Source organism: Triturus cristatus, chromosome 9 (genome assembly GCF_964204655.1).
Source record: "Triturus cristatus chromosome 9, aTriCri1.1, whole genome shotgun sequence".
Lineage (NCBI taxonomy): Eukaryota > Metazoa > Chordata > Amphibia > Caudata > Salamandridae > Triturus > Triturus cristatus.
In genome coordinates this window covers 228,134,581-228,157,318 of record NC_140592.1, presented here as the reverse complement: position 1 = coordinate 228,157,318, position 22,738 = coordinate 228,134,581, and the positions used below count along the sequence as shown (strand labels likewise).

Genomic DNA, 22,738 nt, shown 5'->3' with positions numbered 1-22,738 from the left:
CATCATGGTGAAAAACAATCGCCATGATGGGATACCCATGCGCACTGTTGTCCAGAGGAGGAGTCACCTATCTCGTGACCAAAGACTTCTTCTGAAGACAACAACAACCTGCAATCATCCGAGCCCAACACCAGATGGCGATCTTATCCTTAGTGTGTGGCTCTGCAGCTCTACATGCCAAGAACAGATGCATACTGGTAAGTAGCATATTCCTTTTCCACCATCTGTTTCGGGCATTTTGAGCACAAGCTTTGAGACAAAGGCATTTTTGCTGAATTTTCAGGACCAACTTTCCTCCGCACAAACCTCTTCCTTTGCAACTCGCGGTCGACAACCTTCCTCAACTCATGACCCAAACTTCGAAAAAATACAGGTCGTAATGGCGGAGAATGCCTTTGGGAGGATATGGAATGTACGTTCTTCTGATTCTGCCCTAGGTGCAACACCAAATACTCTTCGTCTGGCCACCATTGCGTTTGTCACCTTTGTCTCTCCCCTGATTATGACACCACAACACTTCCTGTGACTTCTGCCTCTCATCCTAGTGCAAGAAAATACTGCAGTACAACAGAGAGAGATGCTAGTTGCATCATAAAATGCAACAACCTTTGCCTGAGACTCCCAACATCTGTAGCCCATAAGACTCTCTCCATGCTGAGGAGGAAGAAGCAGGCCCCACTGGCCTTCGAGTGGTGCCGAGCATGTACAACTCTTAACCGTTTCCTCCAACACTTCTGAAGAGTAGCACGACTAAGCCAAAACCTTCCAGCCCTCGCACCATGACCACACACAACTAGGTCTGCCGCTTCAATGTCCAAAGACCAAAAATGAAGCTTCAACCCCAAAGTTGTGCCCATACCGAGACAGAATACTGCTTCCAGTGGAATCCGGCTTCAAACCCCCAGCCAAGCCTTTAGAGGCAATGACCTACATGACCAGCTTTGACACCCTTTGCTGGTTGAGACAGTCAGCAGCTCTTGACACTCACTGAGCCGTTGTCCAAAGGTGTTGAACCACTCTAGGAGGTAACTCCACCCTCGCTCCAAGGCATTGCCAAGCCTTCTTTAGAGCCGAGATCCATGCTAAAAGCAGCTGTCGGACTGATTATGAAACTGCCTTCAACTCCGAGGTTGAACACTATCGAGGCTTCCATCGTTGTACCTTTGCCTGAGGTCCCCAACGTCAAGCAGACAACTCAGTTCATTCATATGGACACCTGCAAGATCCACCAAGGTGCCTCCGAGCGAGCCTCCACGTGCGCTCTCATGCATGTCCCAAAAGCACATGCTCACATTCAAGGAGGATTTGGCTTTTGAGGCATCCATTCCCCCAATCCAAAAATGAAGGGACAATGGCAGTAGCCTACCACTTCAGCATCTGACCCAGGCACTCTCCTCCGTTTTGGGCTTTTTGGCGCTATTTTCACTTTCATCTTTAAAATTGTATATCCCGGTTCTACTGATTGGATTTTTGTTTTGGTCTTGATTTATTTATTACATTTTGCTCTCTTTTTCCAAATTGACGTGGCGTTTTTCTTGTGTTGTGATTCCTTTCATTGCTGTTTGAAGTGCTGCATAAATGCTTTACACATTGACTCTCAGTTAAGCCTGACTGCTCTGTGTCAAGCTCCCAGAGGGTTGAGGACAGGTTAATTTGAGGTTTGCTTGTGTCTCACCCTGACGGGGATTGTGGTTGCTGCTTGAGTAGGGTTTCACCCACCTCAACCAGTAAACCAATTTCTCACCACGCAACATACTGGCACGCAGGAATTCTGCTTGAAAATTTCTGAATCCAGTCTGATGCCTCGAGACATTTTAAAAGGTGAGGGTTCTGCAGTTGTATGGAGTATCCACCATAAAGAGCATTACCACAGGTAAGTAACTTGTCTGTTCTGTGTTTTCAAAGGAATTTGAACATTTTCATCTGTTAATAAAATGCAGCCAATGTTTTTTGACTGCATTTTTCATCTGTAGTTTTTGTGTATTTTAAAATATTTCCAGGCCATAAATAGTTGTAATTTTTTTATATTGTTCGATATATAAATGTGTCTTACTAGTCCTGTAGCGGTGGAGAAATGGTTGCATAGATTGTTTATAGACTTTTCATTTGTAATCACCATTTAAATGTTTAATGACTATTGTAACTTATAATGATAAATTTTTTTTTTTTTTTTTAAATACATCGTATTTGCACACTGGCCCAAAAGCGAAACTGTCCTGATGTAATAATCTGTGCTTTAAGTTTAGCCACGGCGCACTGTTCAATAGGATACTTGAATGGAAAAGAAAGTTTTAGCTGCTTGTTTTTCATCAGAGCCTCCTTAAAAAATTAAGAGTCCTCCATCATGACCTCTTTTTTTACTGAGTGGTCCAGCTTTTTCCTCATGCCACTCTTTAGAATGAACCACTTAGATGTGGTATTCTCTTAGTTAATTCTTCATGATGTATATCAATATGGTGACTGTTTACATCAAGATCAGAAAGTGTTTGCCTTTGTAAAAGGATAAATAGCTCTATACTGCCAGTAGTGTAAATGTTGTGTGCATCATTGCACTCATACTAGACTGACGATATGGGTTCTTACAGAGGCATCATGCTTGTTTTGTAGGATCTGGATCAGCGTTATAATACCATCCTACAAATGTACGGAGAAAAAGCAGAAGAAGCGGAGGAACTTCGCCTGGATCTGGAGGATGTGAAAAACATGTACAAGACTCAGATTGATGAACTTTTAAAACAAAGACTCCACTAGTTCCTCCTATGCACTCATTTCAAGTTCATTGTTAATAAAAACTGTAAAATGTAAATTGTTTAGTATGTAAATGCAGAGCTCAGAAATATCTTGTATAAAAAAAATCTAATAGTGTACATTAGAAAATGATTTTTATTTAAGAACGCATATGTTCCCATTATCATTATAATTCATTTAAAAGATAGTTTAGTAGCTGCCAGCCTTTAAATTATTCTGTGCAATATTTTTGGAAAAGAAACTTGATTCCTCTTCTCTCACCCTGGGTCATCTGAAAGAGGGCAGCTTCAATGTGTCCATTCTATTGTACCACATTGATTGATTAGCACTCATCAGTAATCCCTAACTACAGTGAGCTGTTTGTGTCTTATTTCATGGTTTTAATATTGGCTCATTGTTTCATGTTGACTTAGCGCAAAATTGATCAAATGTACTTCAATCAAAAAGTATGCAATTTAGAGTAAATATTTGTATATTTGCTTCTGCTATGTACCTTTTATTCAATATAGGTTGCACACGTTCTTCGTTTATTTTACCAGTGATACAGGCTAGAAAAACATTTTTACAGACATCCCTTCTTTTTGTATCTGATACTTGGGGGTTGTGGAAGGGCATGGTCCAGATCGGTTTTATCATCTCACTGCACACAATATTTGAGTTTAAAATGGTATTTTAAGCACAGATTGTTTGATAACTGGGCATTTGTCATGTTAGTGTTCTGCCTGACAGTTTCTAATTGCTATATTCTAAATGTCCTTTTTTCTGATCTTTAAAAGTAATTTTACTTGATTTTGCTAATGACACAAAAGTAACATGACTGTCGACTTGCTTGATGTACAATTAATACACAAAGTATTGGGCATGAAAGGAATGTTTCATCTGGCTTCAGCCAAATTATCCTTTGAGGTTTAGGATCTTGCAGTTCTCCTTCAACACTGCTCTACCACATTATCAGTTTTATGAATTACTTTAAATGCAGTACTATTTAACAAAAATGTCTAACATACTCCATCTTGGTTAGAAACGATATGTATTTTTGGAAGTTCTTCAAGTCAAATGTACATGTTGAATATACTGAAAATCCCAATCACTTTAAAGCAATGGTGAAAAAGCTATGTTTCAGAAGATGTGAGAAGCCAAAAGGTTGTTGTGTATAATTCTGGCATTAAGCCCCTCATGGCTCACTGCACATAGTTGCTTTGTTGGTTATGCACGGTAACCTTTCTGCACCGCTGTTCCAGTCTAAATATTTTCCTCATACAAGTTCAGGTGCCTCTTTAAGATTTGTCAGATATAAAGTTGACTCTTCCAGATGTCTGCTTTTCAGCTAAAGAGAGTGCTCAAATATATGGTTCCCTTTATTTTAAAGTTAAAATGAGGGTGATCTAACGTTGTAGTTCTGTGTGGAGCCGTGATGGTGTTATCTGTATACATTGATGTCTGTCCAAACTTCAGTATGTAGCACAAGAAATGTCAGACCTGACAAACTAAAAGCCACAAAATCAGTTGCATGCATAGCCAACTTAACTGTTACTAAAATTTCCCAACATCTGCTCGAATGTAAACTGTGCCCCACAAACTAAGATACTGGCCATGTAAAGGCCTACCACTAAACATGAGCGTTTTGGCATGTTACGTAATGGAAAGGCATTAATCTAGCATGCCATAATTTGCAAGATTTATGAATAACTGAGGTCGATTTTATTTTACCTCGTATTAACATATTCGCAGGCACCTTTATTTTGCTTTGACCACCTAAAATGTGTGGTCCTCGGTGTTTACCTGGACTGTAAAATGGCCATTTAGGTTTTTGTAGTTCAGAAGAATATTTGTAAGTGTAAGTAATTTGGCAACATCTTGTGTCTGAAATGCTGTGCTGTACTCCATATGATGACTGATGAAGGGCATGTTCTTTATTTTTGCCATATTGGCAAGAATAAATATTCTAAAATAATAATTTGTGAGTTTTGTGATGTGTAAGACAATCTCAGGTATTTAATTTCAGTAATATGATACGAATGGCACACTGATATGCATCACATTAATGGTTTTGGAGATATAAACCACTTTTTCAAAGATACTCCCAGAAGGAGGCCATAAGATTGCATGTTTATGTAAGGGATCATGTAGAGAGATCTGCTTACTGCCCGCTGTATGGTTGGTACAAATGCCATTCCAACTTTCATCAGATGGTAATTGAATTATGTTTTCAGTTTGTTGCTATTTACTGAATGGTAATTGCAACAAAAAGATCTACACTTTAGACCGTAACTAAGTCCAGTCATTCACATGACTACCCTTAAGAATAATAGCAATATTAAATGGAATTTAGGTTTGCGGGATGGAATTAATTCTATCCCAAACCAACATCCATCCAGACTTTTATATTTATTAATTTAGTTTTAGCTATAATAAGGTCAATAAGTCTCTGATTTTAATTATATTATGGTCCTAGTTTTTAATATGATTTAATGTTTCCCTATAGTTCACAAACACTTTTCTTCTTTGTGGTTTCATCAATTATAACATCCCGAGTGACCACTTTAAAAGAATCTTATTTATTCTGGGTGGATGTTTAACAAGATAAATTAAAAATCATGAATTCATCAGTAAACAACTGAAATTCTTTCAGGAAAACTAAGGGCCAGATGTAGGAAGCCAGATTGTGATCGCAAACGCTGGAATTCGCAGATTTCGGCTGTGTGCAATGTAGGTAGGCAAATACCCTCTCGCAAAATAAGGAATCACAAAAATTGCGATTCCTTAGTGTGCGCAAGCATTTAGAGAATCGCAGTTAGCAATTCCCTAAATGCTATGCTAGTAGGCATCGCAAATTGTGATATTGCCTTAAGGAATCAAAAATTACCACCAACTTCAAGTTGGTGGTAATTTGCGATTTCCTTTAAAAAAGCACTTTTTGATTATTTCAAAGTGCCATGTGGCACACATATATGCCCTTAGGGCATGTATTTGCGCCACATGTGCACACATGCACATTTCAGGGGTGCAACAGGGGGTCCTTTTGGAACCCTTGAAATTGCGCACGCAATTTGCGAGTACTTCTTGGTTACTCGCAAATTGCGTGCGCATCTCCCATTCATTCCTATGGGCCTCTTGGCCTATAGGAATGAATGGGAAGGTATTCCTTGATTGCGAATCTCAATTTGCGATTCGCAATTAAGGAATATTAAGGAATCGCAATTATTTTTGCGATTCCTACATACATTCCATTTTGCGAGTCCTTAATAGCGATTCGGGTAAAAATCCCTATTAAGGACTCACAAAACTGACTTTACCTACGTCTGGCCCTATATCATTTCATAAGTCTAAATTTAGCCTCCAACTGTCTAAAGCAACCCTGTGAGTGGAAAAAATAGAAATCAGAAAAAGCAGGTGCATGATCTGAAATGAGAATAGAACCAATTTCAGATTTGAATAAATTATTAGTAAGACTAAGATTGGAAAGAATTTGTCATCTGGATAAGAGTCTCCAAACGTCTGATAGATTAGCATGAGGGATAGTATTCTTTGAAGGCTTTGTGTATTGTAGAATTTACCAAATACAATCTGAATTCAAAATATGAATTTCTTGACATAGAGCAATCTTAGCACCTAACTCAGACAAGTAAAAAATGGTTCTTTGTCTTTCGATGGAGTTAGTGCCCTTGTCATTCCATGTAGCAATTCCAAGTATGTATAAATTAGAAAATATACACATCAAAACAGTCTCCAAGACCATAATAACAGTTTTGATAATATGACCTTCAAGAAATGATGAACAATGACAACAGAAACACATTGACATGTGAATTGAAATGTTAATGAAGAACAATAGAAAACAAAAATAGGTGGAAGAATAATTTATAAAGGTAATAATACAGTTCAGAATTGAAGAGATATGAATTATACCTGAACATGAAATATTAGGGTGGTAACTGGTGCAAGGCTTTAGGAAAAGAAAAGGACCAACTCTTTGGTCCCAGGTGAAGATATACACCCGTCCCTGCTGGTGCTCCCTCGGGCCCCTTGGGGTCCGGAGGGGCCCCTACTGGTTTTCCTCCTGAAGATTTGCCCCCGGCACCAGTTGAGTCACCGATCCATGCAAGGATCTGGACCAATGCCTGTCGAGCCACCTTGACCTTTTCCGGCAGCAGTCCCATTGCCAACATTCCCAGCACCGCCCCCATTCTTATCCCCAACTTGGAGCCGAATGGGTGTCGTCCTACACCAACTGGAGGCATGCCATCCAGGCCGGAGCCTGAGCCCTATCTTATGGCTAGGACTTGGGGAAGATTGAGAGGGACCACTGGACCCTCATGAATATCCGCCCCTAGACCCCAAACAAGACAACTGGTGTGAGCATTTTGTGGATGCCAGTGGACCGGACACCTGCCCAGATACTGGCTTGGTCTCTCCTCCTACCTACCATAGCTATGGAGAAGGGAGCTTATTTGCAATGGTGGTGAGGAGGGCGGCTGAGGTCCTGGACCTCAGCTACCCTCTGTGGCTGTCTTGAGGGAGTTGCTTCAGCCAGTGGTCACCCCTTCTGAACTGCTTCTCCCTTTTAATGAAGCTCTCACGGACATCCTACTCTGGGCATGATCCAAACCCTGCACAGGGCCCCCTGTGAGTCTGCCACCATCGCCTTACCCCAGGGGCCCCTACTTCCTCAACCAACACCCCACCCCAGCGTGCTTTGTTATCCAAGCCTCCACTTCTAAATTAAATCCTGGCGCATTACCTACCACTTCATTGGACAGGGTACCAAGAGGCTGTGTACATTAGGAAAGAAGATGTTTTCTTCTTCCAGCCTGGCACAGCCGTCGGTGAACACTGTGTGCCTTTTGGGCCGATACTCCCACTCGCTCTGGGACTTGGTTGCGCAGGTGCTGCCTATGGTTTTGGAGGAAGACCATGCTACACTCTCCCAAGCTATTGCTGACGGAAGGGCTGCAGCGAAGTTCCCATACGCTGTCAACAGGATCCGACCAACTCACTAGGCAGAGCAGTTTCTTTGTTGGTGGCACTTAGGCGCCATGCCTGGTTGAGAACCTCTAGCTTTTCAGGGGATGTCCAGACCTCACTCATGGACATCCCCTTTGATGGCTCCCATTTTTTCAGAGACAAGACAGACTTGGCGTTGGAGCTACAGCCAGGGCCTTCAGCCTTTGCATGGCCCCTCTCCAACCTCAGTTCACCTTTCACTCCTTTCGTGACCTCAGAAGGGGCTTCCAGATGTGTTTCTACTGCCCAGCCACTAAGGCACACAAAATTCCCCAGCCTCTGTGTGGCTGAGTATGTGGTACCCACAGGCTCCGTTGGTCAGGTAGCCAGAGTTCTGGCCAGTTCACCATTCACTTGCAGCCTCCAAGCCTTTTTTAGCTTGCCCTCCAACAATCATGGGAGGCAGGATGCGCCATCAACTGCACGACTGGAGGTTGAAAACATCCTGCCACTGGATTCTCCAGATTGTCTGAAGAGGCTACTCCCCCCCCCCCCCCTTTTAAACTACTCCTCCACCCATACCACCCACTTGCAACAAGCTGACGGAGAACCATGGTGGCTCTCTTGGCCAAGGGTGCCTTAGAGTGGGGGCCGGCATTAGAAGTAGGTTGTGGTTGCTATTCCCTCTACTTCTGGTGCCCAAGAAGGACGGAGGCAATTGTCTTATCCTAGTCCTTCACCCTCTCAAATTCTTCCTGAAAAAGGAGAAACTGAAAATGCTCACATTCTCTCAAGTTCTGTCTTTCATAGACCTGGGATACTGGATGGTAGCGTTGGACATGCAGGACATATACTTCCACATCCTCATTCCACCTGCTCACAGACATTATCTGCAGTTCATGGTCAGCCATGGGCACTTTCAGTTCACCACATACTCCCCTGTGGCCTTACCAGTGGGGTGTCCGTCTTCCCCTAACTCGACAACTGGGTGTTGAAGGCGGGCTCGTCTAAGGCAATCTTCTCCCATCTCCAGACTATGGTGGACCTCCTTCACCTGCTTGGGTTCACCTGACCCTTCTCAGACGCTCCTTTTTATCTGAACTTTCTTGGTCATAGTGCAGTATCGGGCTAATCCTCCCAAACGGTGAGTCCAGGAGGTACAGGTAATGATACCAATGTTTCAGCCTCTATCCTGGATTTCGGTGAGACTGACTGAGGCTGCTGGGCCTTATGGCCTCCTGCATCTTGCTTGTGATGCATGCCTGCTAGTTAATGTGGGCTCTGCAGTGGTACCTGAAGTACCAGTGGCGCAGCATCAGGGGAATCTCTCCAACATGGTCCAGATCATGGAGGGCACTGTAAAAGATATGCTGGGGTTGTTAACGAACTGCAGCAGACACCTTTCCCCTCCCCAACCAGACCTGACAGTAGTGACACTCCCACACTGGGGCACCCATCTGGGAGAGGTGGAGATCAGAAGCCTATGGTCTCCTGCAGAATCTAGACTCCACATCGACCTGTTGGAGCTCCAATCGATCCAACTGGCATTGAATGCCTTTCTACCTTTCATTAAGGGAAGACTAGTGCAGGTGTTTACGGACAACACCACCACCATGTGGTACTGCAACAAACAGGGAGGTTGGGTTTGTGGACCTTTGTCGTCTCTGAACATGGCTGGAATGTCGGGGCACTTCCTTGACGGTCCAACACTAGGCAGGATCACTGAACGCCACAGCGGACAAACACAGCCAAAAATGCCTAGCAGATCACGAATGGTGTCTCCATGCGGAGGTGGTGCAAGGTCTCTTTCAGCAGTGGGGAGAACCTTGGTTAGATCTGGTCGCCACCTCCGAGAATGCGCAATATCAGCAGTTCCGTGGGTTGGAATCTGCAAGGCGGCTCTTGCTCGGAGATGCTTTTTGTCTCGAGTGGAGCTCAGGCTTCCGTACGCCTTCCTGCCCATACCACGCCTGCCCAGTGTTCTCAAAAAGATCAGGAACCACTGGGCCCAAGTCATCCTTTGGCTCTGAACTGGGCTCGGAGATTCTGGTATCCCGAGCTGTTGGGCATGGCCATTGGACCTCTGATCAGGTTGCTCCTTTGTGAGGATCTTCTGTCGGAGCAGCAGGGGAGGGTTCTCCACCCAAACCTGTCAATGCTCCCCCTTTATACATGGAGATTGAGTGGCGGCAGTTGACAGCATTTGACCTTCCGACTGAAGTCTGTAATGTCTTCTTGCCAGCCAGGCTCCTCTCCTCCAAGACGGTGTACGCCTGCCTTTGGGGCATGTTTGTAGCACGGTGTGCAGAAAAACAGGTTGACCCCTTTCTGCTCCCCTTTCTCAGTTTCTTTTATTTACCTTTCTCTTGCCCAGCAGGGCTCTGCTTTGGACACCTTAAATGGATTTATGTCTACCATTTTGGCATTTCTGCGATTCCAACATCAGCACTCCCTTTTCAAGTCCCCCATTGTTTATAGGTTTCTGAAATGTCTCCAACACTTGTTCCCACCTTCATCATGCCTCAGTGGGACCTAAAGTTTGTCCTGACATTTCTGATGTGTTCTCCTTTCGAGCCACTATACATCTGTCCTTTCAGGCCCCTTACTATCAAGACGGCCTTTCTAGTGGCAAGAACAACTGCCTGGAGGGTCAATGAGCTCCAGGCTCTGTCCTTTAAACCTTCGTACCTCAGCATCTTCCCAGACAAGTTTCTCACTAGAGCTACCTTCCCTCCATAGGTGGTCACTGCCTTTCATGTAGGACCGTCCATCACCCTGCCTACCTTTTAAGCTCCGCCTAATCCTTCTAAGGAAGAGAAGCAAATCCACTGGCTAGACTGAAAAATAGCATTGTCATTCTACCCTGACTACACAGAAGAGTTCCAGGTTGATGACCAACTCTTTGTGGGCTATATCTAGGCCCAGAAAGGAAACGCGGTACAGAAATGGACTATCTCCCGATGGATCGTGCTCTTATTAAAATGTGCTACACGTTGGCCAAGAAGCAACCCCTGAGGTTTTATGTGCTCATTCCACCTGAGCAAAGGCTGCGACCACTGTGTTAGCACACAGAGTCCTTGTCCTGGACATCTGCCAGGCACCAATGTGGGCATTTCTGCATGTTTACCAAGCACTACTTCCTAGACAGTCAGGTCTGTAGGTACGGACACTTTGCTCGTTCAGTCCTGCAGAACTTTCTAGTTGTCACAATTCCACTCACCTGAACACCAGGAACCGCGGAAACGGAGAGCGCCCCTCTTACCTCCGGACCAATCCTCCACTCAAACCACAGGATGGGCGATTGATCTCAATGGGAAAGGAAGGTGAATAAACCACTCTCTGTCTTTTGGGGGTGGAGGAAGTTGGTGTCTGAAGGGGAGTCCTGGAGTGTCCTGAAAAAAGAAGGAGGGCACCACAGACAGAGTCTGTTTTGTAGAAGTCTTAAGAGTGATGGGTAGGGTATGTTTTTCAGGTTTTCAAGTCTGTGCTGAGTTCAAGTTGGTGTATACGCTTTGAAGGGGATGATCTCCCAAGGATCCTCAGTGCTCCAGGGGGAAACAAATGAAGAAGGGAAATCCAAACAATCCAACTACTTGCAACAGTAGTGGTAGCTTGATGTGGTGTTCATGCAGGCTCCTTCTTCACACCGGGAAGGCAAATAAGGGGACCGAGTAACCGCGCCCGCGGTTATGGTGACAACGAGCGAACGGAGTACGGCTGCTGCCGTGCTCCTGCTGGGGCAAACAGAGGAAGAAGAGAACGCACTCTCGGTCAGAGGGCAAAGTCAATGCTTACGGCTCCAGCCGCGCACCTGGGGGGGGGGGGGGGTATGACAAGAATGGGTAATGAGACCGCAACGCAGTCTACCAGCACAGTGGGTGCTCACAGCTCCTGCCGTGCACCTGGGGGAACTTGAAATAGTAATGAGATCGTCACCAGGGTCTATTTGCACAGTGGGTGCTCACGGCTCCTGCCATGCACCCTGAGGGATTGCCAAAATAAGGAGGAAACCGCATGTGCGGTTTTGACCTGCACAAAAGGTGCTCATGGCTCCTGCCGCGCACCGGAAGAGACTCGCAAGAAGGAGGAGACCGTACACAAGTAGGTGCTCCCGGCTCCTGCCGCTCACCACTTGTGAAAAGGATTTCAAAGACAGCATCCGCGATCTGGAAGTCGAAGGGAAGTCATCGGTTCCAGTCACACTCCCCGGAAAGCTTTGTGGGGTACAAACCACGTCCGCTGTTTGGGAGAGGCCATGGGTGCTAACGGCTCCAGCCATGCACCAGGAAAACGTCCATGGTTACGAGACCACATACGCAGCCACCAGGAAGAGAAGGGTGCTTGCGGCTCCTGCCACGCACCGATTAAAGATGAGGGAAACAAAGTCAGCGCTCCTGCACTCTCGCTAAGCCTGGAATCCACACAAAGGCAAAATTCAATTTAAGCCAAGCAACTTGTGTCGGCAACGGGCATTTTTTAAATAGGGTGATCCCTGCTCACATGGTGTGTCTCAGCCAATGGGAAGGTGAGGGGAAACAGCTGGGAAAGAGAGAAAACAAGAGATGGAATACACAGTGAAGTATGGCAGGGACAAAAAGTGGTAACACTAGTATGAAATAATTTTGCAGACTCCCCTTCGGGGATGTAATATTTGGGTATTGTTAGACCTGGCATCCTTGGGGTGGTTTTCCCTGACTTTTTGTCCTCTACCGCCTGTGTTTTTGATGCTGTGCTGGATTTCATCTTTTTGCTGGCTTAGATGCTTTGGGCACTTTGCCACTGATGATCAGTGTCAAAGTGCAAGTGCTCCCTGTGTAAATTGATATTGTGATTGGCATATTTGTTTTACCAGTGGGTCCCTAGTAAAGTGCACTAAGTGTGCCAGGGCGGGTAAATCAAATGCTACTAGTGGGCTTGCAGCACAGATTGTGCCACCCACATGAGTAGCCCTGAAAAGATGTCTCAGGCCTGCCACCCCAGTGCCTGCACACAGTTTGTTAACTGCCATGTCGACCTGGCCAGTGCACTCACTTGCCAGGCCTCACCCTTCCCTTTTCTTACACATAGATTGTAGGCCCAATGTACCCCCCTGGGCAGGGTGCAGTATATGTGAAAGGTAGGACATGTACTGGTGTGTGTAACATGTCCTGATTGTGAAATACTGCCAATTTCGTGTTTCACTATTGAAAGGCTATTTGCCCATAGGACGGAATGGAGATTGCTTTGTAACATTTTACAAGCATATCTTCCCATAGGGATGAATTAGAAAAATGGCGTTTAGTACCCCTGAACTCAGAATTTAATAACACATCTTTTAGTAAAGATGGTTTTTAAATTATGTGTTTGAAAATAGCACTTTTAGAAAGTGGCTACTTTGTTCAACCTTTCTGTGTGCCTCTGCCTGTTTGTGGATTGACTGTCTGGCTTTGGAGTGACAGGGGCTGGGGTGGCTCCAGGAATCTGGGTGAGTCAGCACTAGGCTGAATATGCCTGATCTGCATTTGGAGTGGTGGGAGGAGTAGCACATGTACCTGAATAGGACTGTGCCTGCCTTCCACAATGCTGGCGCCTCCGCCCTCTTGTGGTGTGTCTGAAGCCAAGGCTCACACTAACAAAGGATGTTGTAGTGCACTGGCAGACTGCCCCAGAACTGGTTTGAACTGGGCTCAGAGCCCCTTGCACAAAGAGAACAAAGACATTTTGGGGTATAAGTATCAGACTCAAAACCCCTGAACTTTAGATCATTCCTGGAATTCAATAAGAACCTTTTCCAAGGAGAAGAGCTGGAGAGACTGAGGGAGAAGTACTGCCCTTGCTGTGTCTGGGGTTGGCCTGCAGTTGCTGTTTCTGCCAAGGAAAGGAGAAGGACTTTGCTGTGTCCCCTGCTTGAAGGAGATCTCCAAGGGCCTGGAGTGAGCTGGCCTCCTGTTCAGAAGTCTCATGGGCACAAAGACTCACCCCCAGCTCCTCTGAACTCTGCTGTTGTGAGTTCTGACCTGCCTTGATGTTGCCTGTGCCAGTTTTGGGCCTCTGAAGCTTGTTGTTGCTATTTGGGAGCTGGAAGAGAGAAGAAACTCAAAGAATTACAGAAATCGACACATTGTGTCAGGAATGGTCAGTCAAGTGCTAGACCCCGTCCTGTAGGGAGAAGAAGTCTTTGTTACCTGTTGCCAGGATGCGTAGAGTCATCCCAATCAAGCAAGTGGCATTGTTGCTTCGTTTGTTTACCGCGCTCAGATCGCGGAATTTCAAGATGGCTGCCGCAGAGGAGTAAGAGGTTGGCGGTCTGGTTTTTTAGCAGCCTTTCTCACTGCGGCTGTTTAGCTCGCGCTCCACATTAGCGCGGCGCACTTCAACCGTTTTTTCTGAGGAGAACAGTCAGCTTTGGTTCCCGCTGTCATTTTCCTCAGCCTTAGAGCCGTTTGGGCATTTTTCCGACGATTCTTTTCGTGTCGCTCCAAATAATAGAGGCAGAAGGAATTCCTGGGCAGTGTATGCTTGAAGTCTGGAAAGTGTTCACAGGAGTTTCCAGTCAAATCCCACTTCTAGACTTTGTCCACGAATCTTGGTGAGATGTATCAGGAGGGTTCCCAGAATTCCAAGTAAGTCTTGTTCTAGTGTAAAAGTTGGATTCTGTGAATGCCCCAAAAGAAGGAACTTTAATGTTATTTGGGCATTTAGTTTTCGTAAAAAGTTATTTTCAAAAGAAAGACGACGGGAACTGTTTCTCCAAGGATACGAAGTCCTAGTTACTTCTTTGTAGCACTGAGGAGGACAAGTTGTCGCAGAGACTAGCACTATTTTCTGTCTAATGAAGAACAAGCAGTTATCAGTACATCTTAGTAACCAGAGACACAAGTACCAATAGAATCTTCCATGTAGGTATGGTTATATGTGTGTGTGTGTGTATATATATATATATTCACTGAAAAAACCATAGGTTTCACACATGTTATAGTTAGCGGAAATTTTACTGATAAAAAACCAGTGAAATTGCCCCGTTATAGTTAGTGCTGGCAACTATAACTCACGCGACCGCAATCCTCTGCTGATGCTAATACTGTATTTAGACACTTATTTGCCCATGTCTTCTTCCATACATTTTTAGCTATACATATATTACAAATATTTTTTTTTCATAAAGACACATATGTCATCAGCAGAAGATTGCGGTCGCGTGAGTTATAGTTGCCAGCACTAACTATAACGGGGCAATTTCACTGGTTTTTTATCAGTAAAATTTCCGCTAACTATAACATGTGTGAAACCTATGGTTTTTTCAGTGAATTTGCAAGGTTTTTTAAATGCTAATTCCTAACTATAACGTTTGTGAAACCTATGGTTTTTTCAGTGAATTTGTACGGTTTTTTAAATGCTAAGTTACTTTACGCCATTCGAGGCGTGCGCGCCCACTTAACGCAGTTCGTTCCGTGCACGGTTTTTATCAACTTTAATAAGCCCTGTACATTTGGTGGCCTTCGGCCACCAAAAGCACAGGGGGTGGGGTCAATGTGGATAGTGTTTTTTTTATTTCGATTTTATAATTTCATGTTGCCAAAATTTAGTTTTTTTTTCCTATTAATAAGCCCTGTAAATTTGGTGGCCTACGGCCACCAAAAGCACAGGGGGTGGGGTAAGTGTGGATAGTGTTTTTTTTTTTTTATTTTTTTTTACCGTACGCTTACGGTTAGCGTACGGTAAGCGTACTCGGCGAAATTGCCGAAAAAAAAATAAAACCGTTTTTGCTCTTGGGGGATGTTTGGGGACTCCCTCAACATGACTATGTGGGAGGGAGTTGTCAAAACAGCCCCGTAACATGTTTTTGGCCATCTTGTTTGATAAACAACACTCAGTGCGAGAGACAAAATGGCGGCCGCCGCTTCCTGGTTTCGGCCGATTCGAATGTTTACTAAGATCTAAGAGCCAATCAGAATCGCGCTCGCGCACGCCACCGTACGCTTACAGTAAGCGTACGGTAAGCGTACCGTAAGCGGGCTCAGATATATATATTGATTTAAAGGCTATTTTCTCAGAATCTACTGAACAGATTTACACCAAACCTACAAAAGGCACTTCCTTGACCTAGGGACTACCTCTCTGCCAAATTTCTAGTAATTCTGTTCAGCCGTTCGGGCTGTAGCTCGTTCTAAAGGTCCTATGGAAAAATGCATGGGAAAAACGCGTTTTGGGACCCCCCTTTTATCTCAGCCCCCGCTTGACGAATCCCCCCGAGACTTTCAGGGTAGGTGCAGAGCGTAGCGCCCCACCTATTTTGAGAAATTCGCGAGGATTCATCGACCGGCGCCAAAGTTATTCAAAATAGAATGTTGAGGTTTTCCTATGGAAAAGGGGTCCTAACTATAACTACCTACTGGCGACCGCCAGTAGGTAATATATATATATATATATATATTATCTACTGGCGGTCGCCAGTAGATAGTTCTAGTTAGGACCGTGTTTCCATAGGAAATCCGCAACATTCTATTTGGAATAACTTTGGCGCCGGTCGACGAATCCTCGCGAAATTTTCAAAACTAATGGGGCGCTACGCTCCTACCCTGAAAGTCTCGGGGGGGATTCGTCAAGCGGGGGCTGAGAAAAAAGGGGGGTCCCAAAATGCGTTTTCCCCATGCATTTTTCCATAGGACCTTTAGACACAGCTACAGCCCGAACGGCTGAACAGAATTACTTGAAATTTGGCAGAGAGGTAGTCCTCAGGTCAAGGATGTGCATTTTGTAGGTCTGGTGTAAATCTGTTCAGTAGGTCCTGAGAAAATAGCATTTAAATCAATATATATAATCTGTAAGCGCGCTCCGTGCGCTTACCGTAAGCTTACCGTACGCGTACGGTGCCGTGCGCGAGCTCAATTCTGATTGGTGGTTACATGACTGTAAACATTCGAATCGGTCGAAATCAGGAAGTGTCGGCCGCCATTTTCTGTCTCTCGCACTGAGAAACAAAGGTGGGGAACGTGAAACGGGGGCAACGAAGAGAGTTGCAGACCCCCTAGTGTTTGTCAGGGGGTCCAAGAAGGACCAAAAAGTACGAAAAATAAATTTAATAATTTAAAAAAAAAATTGCGGGGTACGCGTACGGTAAGCTTACCGTACGCGCACGGCAAAAAAAATAAAAAATAAATAAAGAAGTAATCACAATTATTAAATAAATTAAAGGACCAAAAAGGGAGAAAAAAACAAATGTTACTGCGATAAAAAAGGCGAGGCGCGCACGGCATGGACTGCACAACGTGGGCGCTTGGTGCACGAAGCGCACCGAGCGCCCTTCGCGCACCGTGCGTGCAGGGTGTGCGCATAGTGAAAAACCAGAAAAAAAAATAAATACATAACTTAGCATTTAAAAAACCGTACAAATTCACTGAAAAAACCATAGGTTTCACACACGTTATAGTTAGAAATTATCATTTACAAAACCTTGCAAATTCACTTAAAAAACCATAGGTTTCACACATGTTATAGTTAGCTGTACATTTCACTCGTAAAAAACCAATGAAATTCCACGTTATAGTTAGATCAGGTAACTATAACTTGCGCGACCGCAATCCACAATGTGTAATTTCAGATGTCATCATTGATGTCATGAGTGATGTCACTGACCATGTCATGAGTGATGTACTATGTGACGTCATCAGCAGTTTATTGTGGGCGCGCAAGTTATAGTTACCTGATCTAACTATAACGTGGAATTTCATTGGTTTTTTACGAGTGAAATGTACAGCTAACTATAACGTGTGAAACCTATGGTTTTTTAAGTGAATTTGCAAGGTTTTGTAAATGATAATTCCTAACTATAACGTGTGTGAAACCTATGGTTTTTTCAGTGAATATATATATATAGAGGTACTTACCAACCAAGTTGAACAAGGACAATCTGTAAAAAGAAAAGAACGGAAGATAAGAAACTTGTCAATCAAAATAGGAGAGCGTTTAAAAACAACATAGTTAATGGAATCTTAATAAAGAAAGAGAAGGGCTTTGCAACTGGTAATACCGGTAACGGGGAATTCAGGTAGAAGAAAGAAGTACATATGATAATATTCTACTGTAGTATGTAACATCTTACCTGTTTATATGTTGCAGGAGACTAACCTAGTAGCGCACCATTTAGCGAGGCAAGTGCAACATATCTCAATGCAAGATACACAAGAGAGCAGCAAGGCACTGTAAACAGACAGGTACACCAGGGAGGTGCTGTAAGGATATCTTAACCTAGTAAGAAGTGGTTGTTATGTTCTGCCTTTGGTTTTTAGGTCTTCCAGAAGATTTCAGCACAAGACCAGCCCAAGAGAAGTGAAGCAGTGCAGTCTCTCTTTTTTCTTCCCACTCCCCTTTTCCCCTCTCTGCTTCTTGTGACTATAGTATTCACGGTAGTGGGGTAGGGGATTGAGGAACTGTCGTCTGCTCCTGTGGAACATGCAAGTTCAGGCCAAGGTACTTGACACATTGCTGTACTTGCTGCTGTTTTTCCGATGCATCTTCACGGCGCGAAAAGAATTTCCATGCGACGTGCCGCTGCGAAAGCCATCGCAGCGCCTGTCGTTGCGGCAAGAATCGACGCATTGAGGGATCGCGGCTGAAGAGGACTGAAGCTGCGCCGTACAACGCCGCTGCATCGATTGCCAATGCATCCCGAAGATCCACACATCGAACCTGAGCGACATGCTTCCCCGACGCCTCACCTGCTGACCGGAACCAGCACGAAGAACCGACGCATCACCCCCTCCCACAGACCGGAATCGATGCAATCCTTCCTCTGCGTGCAGCGGGACTGTCGCATCGCCTCCTCAGGGTCTCGGGAGTGTCGTATCTCTTTGTTTTCCCACGATGTGGCTGTTTGGCTTGGTAAACTTTTACGCAACTACAGGTACTTTGGTGAAAAGTCACGCATCCATAGTTTTCTATGGTACAAATTCTTGAAACCTTTTGGAAGTCATTGTTTTAACTGTGTATGTTGGATTTGTGTCGTTTTGGTCGTGTTTAGTTTAGATAAAGATCCTTTAAACCGGTGTGGGGTCCTTTTGTGGTGTTTTCACTGTTACTGTGAGTGTTGGTACAAATACTTTACACATTGCCTTTGAGATAAGCCTGTCTGCTCGTGCCAAGCTACCAAGGGGTGAGAAGAGGTTATCTAAAGTGTGTATCCCCCTTACTCTGACTAGAAGCAAGGGTCCCTATTTGGACAAAGGTACCTACCTCTGCCAACTAGAGACCCCCATTTCTAACCGGTATCTATTCTAAGGTAAGGAATTGTAAGAAAGTCCTCATTTTGTTTGGTCACCCACACACTTTTTTCTCCAATGCTGATGGTTTTGACTCAAAGTGCTGTCTCCCTAAAATATGATGAATATGAATTGGTAACCCCAGTTGGCAGGGACTTTAACCCCCTTAATAGTCCCTGATAAGGGGTACCAGTGGTACCGAGGGCATAGGAGTTGAAGGGGTCACCTGGGCCTACAGCACAGTTTTTGCCACCCTGAGTGACCCAGTTAAGAGATGTCTGCCATTGCTGGCTGCAGAAGCAGTGCAAACTCCTCAAACTCAACTTTGCCCTCACCATGAGTGGCAAAGTCACAGCACTATTTTTAATTTATGTCAGTCACCCCTAAGGTTGGCCTCCTGAGCCCAGGATGCAGGGAACATTATATTAAAGGTGAGGACATATAAATGCAATCCTATATGTCCCTATAGTAGCCTCCTTCCTTTAGAGACTTCTATAAGTGGCCAGGGGGGCCATAGGATAACATGGGCTAGCACCTCGGCACCCCAAGGTTGCCAGCTTCGTTATGGTACTACTAGGTTAGTGCCCTTCCATTTCTGGTGCTTTGCAGCAGTTTTAATATCATCTTAAGTTTCTTGTTGCTCAAATAGGTGTCATCTCTGATCATTATATGTTTCCCTCGTCTTCATTGTTTGATTTTGCTTGAGAGAAAGTGTCACTCATAGTTGTAGAAATGTCACTCATAATTACAGTGAAATTATGAAAATGTCACACATAGCAATCTGAAACCATGGCAGCTATGCACAAGAAATTAGAAGAACCGCAGCCCCTGAAGACCTTGCCCTTCTCCAAGTCACGCTCCTTCCATCCTGTCTTTTGATTGGATAAAACCTCTGTGGACCAGGCGGACAACAGCAACTTTCTTCTGTTTCTGTGGGATATCTATGTACTCCTGGAACTAGAGGGCAAGCATAGGAAAGGACAAACGCCTGGTGCCTTCCAAATCCCAAGAGAAGTCCTTCCTTCTGCTAACTGGAAAATTGGTTCAATTTGTACTGCATGTATTTTAAGTATGCTTGAGCGCATTGTTTTTCTGAATCATTCATTTGATGTCGCAGCTAATGTGAAGCCTGTAACGGTTTCACAGGCCCCTTCCTATTTTGACATTGCTGTTATAGCTTACAGTGAGATACGTTCCTTTTCTACATGGTCGTTGTTAAAGAGAGAGATTGGTTACCTGGGAAATAAAGATGCCCATGCTTATGAGATCCGAGGCTGCACTAAAGTGAACCTACGCCTGATAATGCCTGAAAAAGAAGTACTACCACTCACTCGTGTCCTATGTTGTGACATTGCCTTTCGCTTATTTTAAGAAAAGTTTGTTTGCTTAATTTTCTTTTTAAATGAACGTGAAGTCGTACATAATCACTTGGAAACTCTGGAATGACATAGTTAATTTCATTTCTGGATGAGTTGACAACAGGTACCAACTCCATACTTCCATTTATCCTCTGTCCTTTCACCGACAGCCCTTCACCCTCCCCATCCACTCTCCTTTCACTTGTCACCAAGAGCCCGTCGCTCTCCATTGCCTGTTCACCCAGTGCCCACAGCTCTCCGCTTCACCGGGCAGCTTCTCCTTTCACTTTTCACAAAAAAGCCTATCCCTCTCACCCGGTCCCCTTTCCTTTCACACGGATTCCACTGCTCTGCGCATCCTGAAATGTCACTGACAACACACCGCTCTCATCCTCTCACGCTGAGCCCAGGGTCTTCCTCTTGATATTTCCCCATCGCTCTCATCCATGCCATTTCTCGCAGGGCCCATCAATCAGCTCACTTCGTCGATCCTCCCAGCCAGTGGGGGATAATGTACTGCGTGGCTAAACACTTCTAGGGTCCCAAAGGCGAGACCTATTGGCTATGCCAATGCTTGTTTCTTGGTGGCACAGTGGCTGGTTCTTGGTAGTTAGAAATGTGTTTGTGTCAGGTAGCGGTAGGGTCAGTTTGTTGCTGACGTTCTGTGTCTTTATAAGGATAGTACCCTCAAGCAGTTTAATATCCCCCCATTGTCAATCTTCTTACTTAGGTCGAAATGGCAGCGTCCGGCTTGTCCAGTGAGGACAAGTTGGCCCCAGCAATGCGCCTCGATTTGGTGATGGTGGAGGGAGCGCTGTCTCGTGGCAGTCACCTCTGGTAGAAATGGGGCTAAAAGGGTTGCAGCGGCTGTGTGGGTCTGCTCACCACTGCGCCAGACCCCTTTAACTGTAGCAAGTCAGGTAGGAAGGTGGGGCCACTCCCGTATGCAGAGAGCAGCCCCTGTGAGGGCTGTAGTGGGCCTTGGGAACGCTTCTTACCTCGGGCGCTTGTGGCTCCCAACAGCAGGTGGGCAGGTCGTGATTGCACATGCTAATTTGGGAGCTCCACAGCGTGAACACGAGGCCTCTCGGCAGATAGAGGCCTCAAATTTGCAGAAAGTAGGTGGGCCGCAGGAGGCGCACAGGGTGAGCACGAGGCCTCTCAGCCTTGGGAGAGCCTTGAAATGTTGAAAAGTGGGTGGGGCCGTCATGGACATGTGGAAAGGGAGGGTTAGTGGCTCCTCATGTCAGAGTGGTGAGGGGCCCAGGGTAACCAGCATTAGGGCAGTTATGGAGCTGGGTGGGAAGGAGAGGCTTGCCTGAGGAATTTGGGGCTAGTTATGACCCTGCAGTGGAGCAAGGGGTGGATTTTGTGGCCATCTACCAGGAGTGGAATAAGGAAATGAAATGTAGGATTTACATAGCGCTACATATACCCGGAGGTGTCAAGTGGGAGCACGTGAGCAGGCCAGTTGAGTATGACAGCGGAGCCCCCAGCTGCATGGACAAGGAACAGTGGGACCTCATACAGGGCACTAGAGGGGGTAAAAGCTCAGTGGCCATTGGGCACCAGGAAGGGGAGACTAGGCAGGAGAGGAGAGTTACTGGGGTTGGTGCACAGGCAAGGGATGGGTAGGTCTGTCTTACTGATTGGTCAGAAGGGGAGACTGGGCAGGAGAGGAGAGTCACTGGGGTTGGTGCACAGGCAAGGGATGGGTAGGTCTGGCTTACTGATTGGTCAGGTTCCAGATGACTGGTCCTCTCCTTCGGTGGCATTTGCCAATACAGCTTGGAGTGTTGAGGCTGATCAAGAGAGGGCACAGTTGAGTCTTGTAGGCCTACGGGAGTGCTGGATTCTCCGGTCCCAAAAGGGGGCTGAATGCCTGCTGCATAGGTCCTTGTCAGTGAGTAGTTTGAGATACACGGTTTACCCTCGGCCAGCACAGGGGGGTGGGGTGTAAGTGTACGCGGAGGTGGGTGACTGGTATGAGGTTTAAGGTTCCTGGGTGGGAGGCGTGATACCAGCACACCGGGCCTTGTTTTTTCTTTATTGCAGGACATCGATGAAGGGGTAATGGTGGATTCGTGAGAGCTTAGTGTGGCTCGCTGGCCTGAGGGGCAGAGAAGTCTTGGGCCTGGGCTGCTGGTTGCATGGCACCGCTGGACAACAAATCCCTGCCCCAAGAAAGTCTGGTGTGGCCTCAGTGGTGCAACATGCAGGAGCGTTCGGTACAACCCCTAGCGGGAGAGCGCACAAGATGATCCACCCCGCATCAGTGGAGCGGTGGGGAGGGTAAGGTACAGCCCCCCTGCATAAGATGGTTTGTTAAACAATGGTGCGTGGTGACAGACATACACAAGTTTGGGCGGAAGGAGATGCTCAGCGAGTGGTGGAAACAAATGTGGCGGATGTATCAATTCTTGTTTATGAGGAGGAGAACTTGGAGGAAGA

The 22,738-nt window shown here is 45.5% G+C and overlaps 1 protein-coding gene across 1 annotated transcript in view; it reads left to right on the top strand.

Annotated features, from left to right (window-relative positions):
* Nucleotides 1-4,705, top strand: part of TMF1 (TATA element modulatory factor 1) — a 271,023-nt gene extending 266,318 nt beyond the window's left edge. The window contains exon 17 of the mRNA XM_085624782.1: nucleotides 2,608-4,705. Coding sequence (XP_085480908.1) covers nucleotides 2,608-2,751 — 144 coding nt within the window. The 3' untranslated portion in view covers nucleotides 2,752-4,705. The remainder of the gene's footprint in view (nucleotides 1-2,607) is intronic.
* Nucleotides 4,706-22,738: the final 18,033 nt, after the last annotated feature.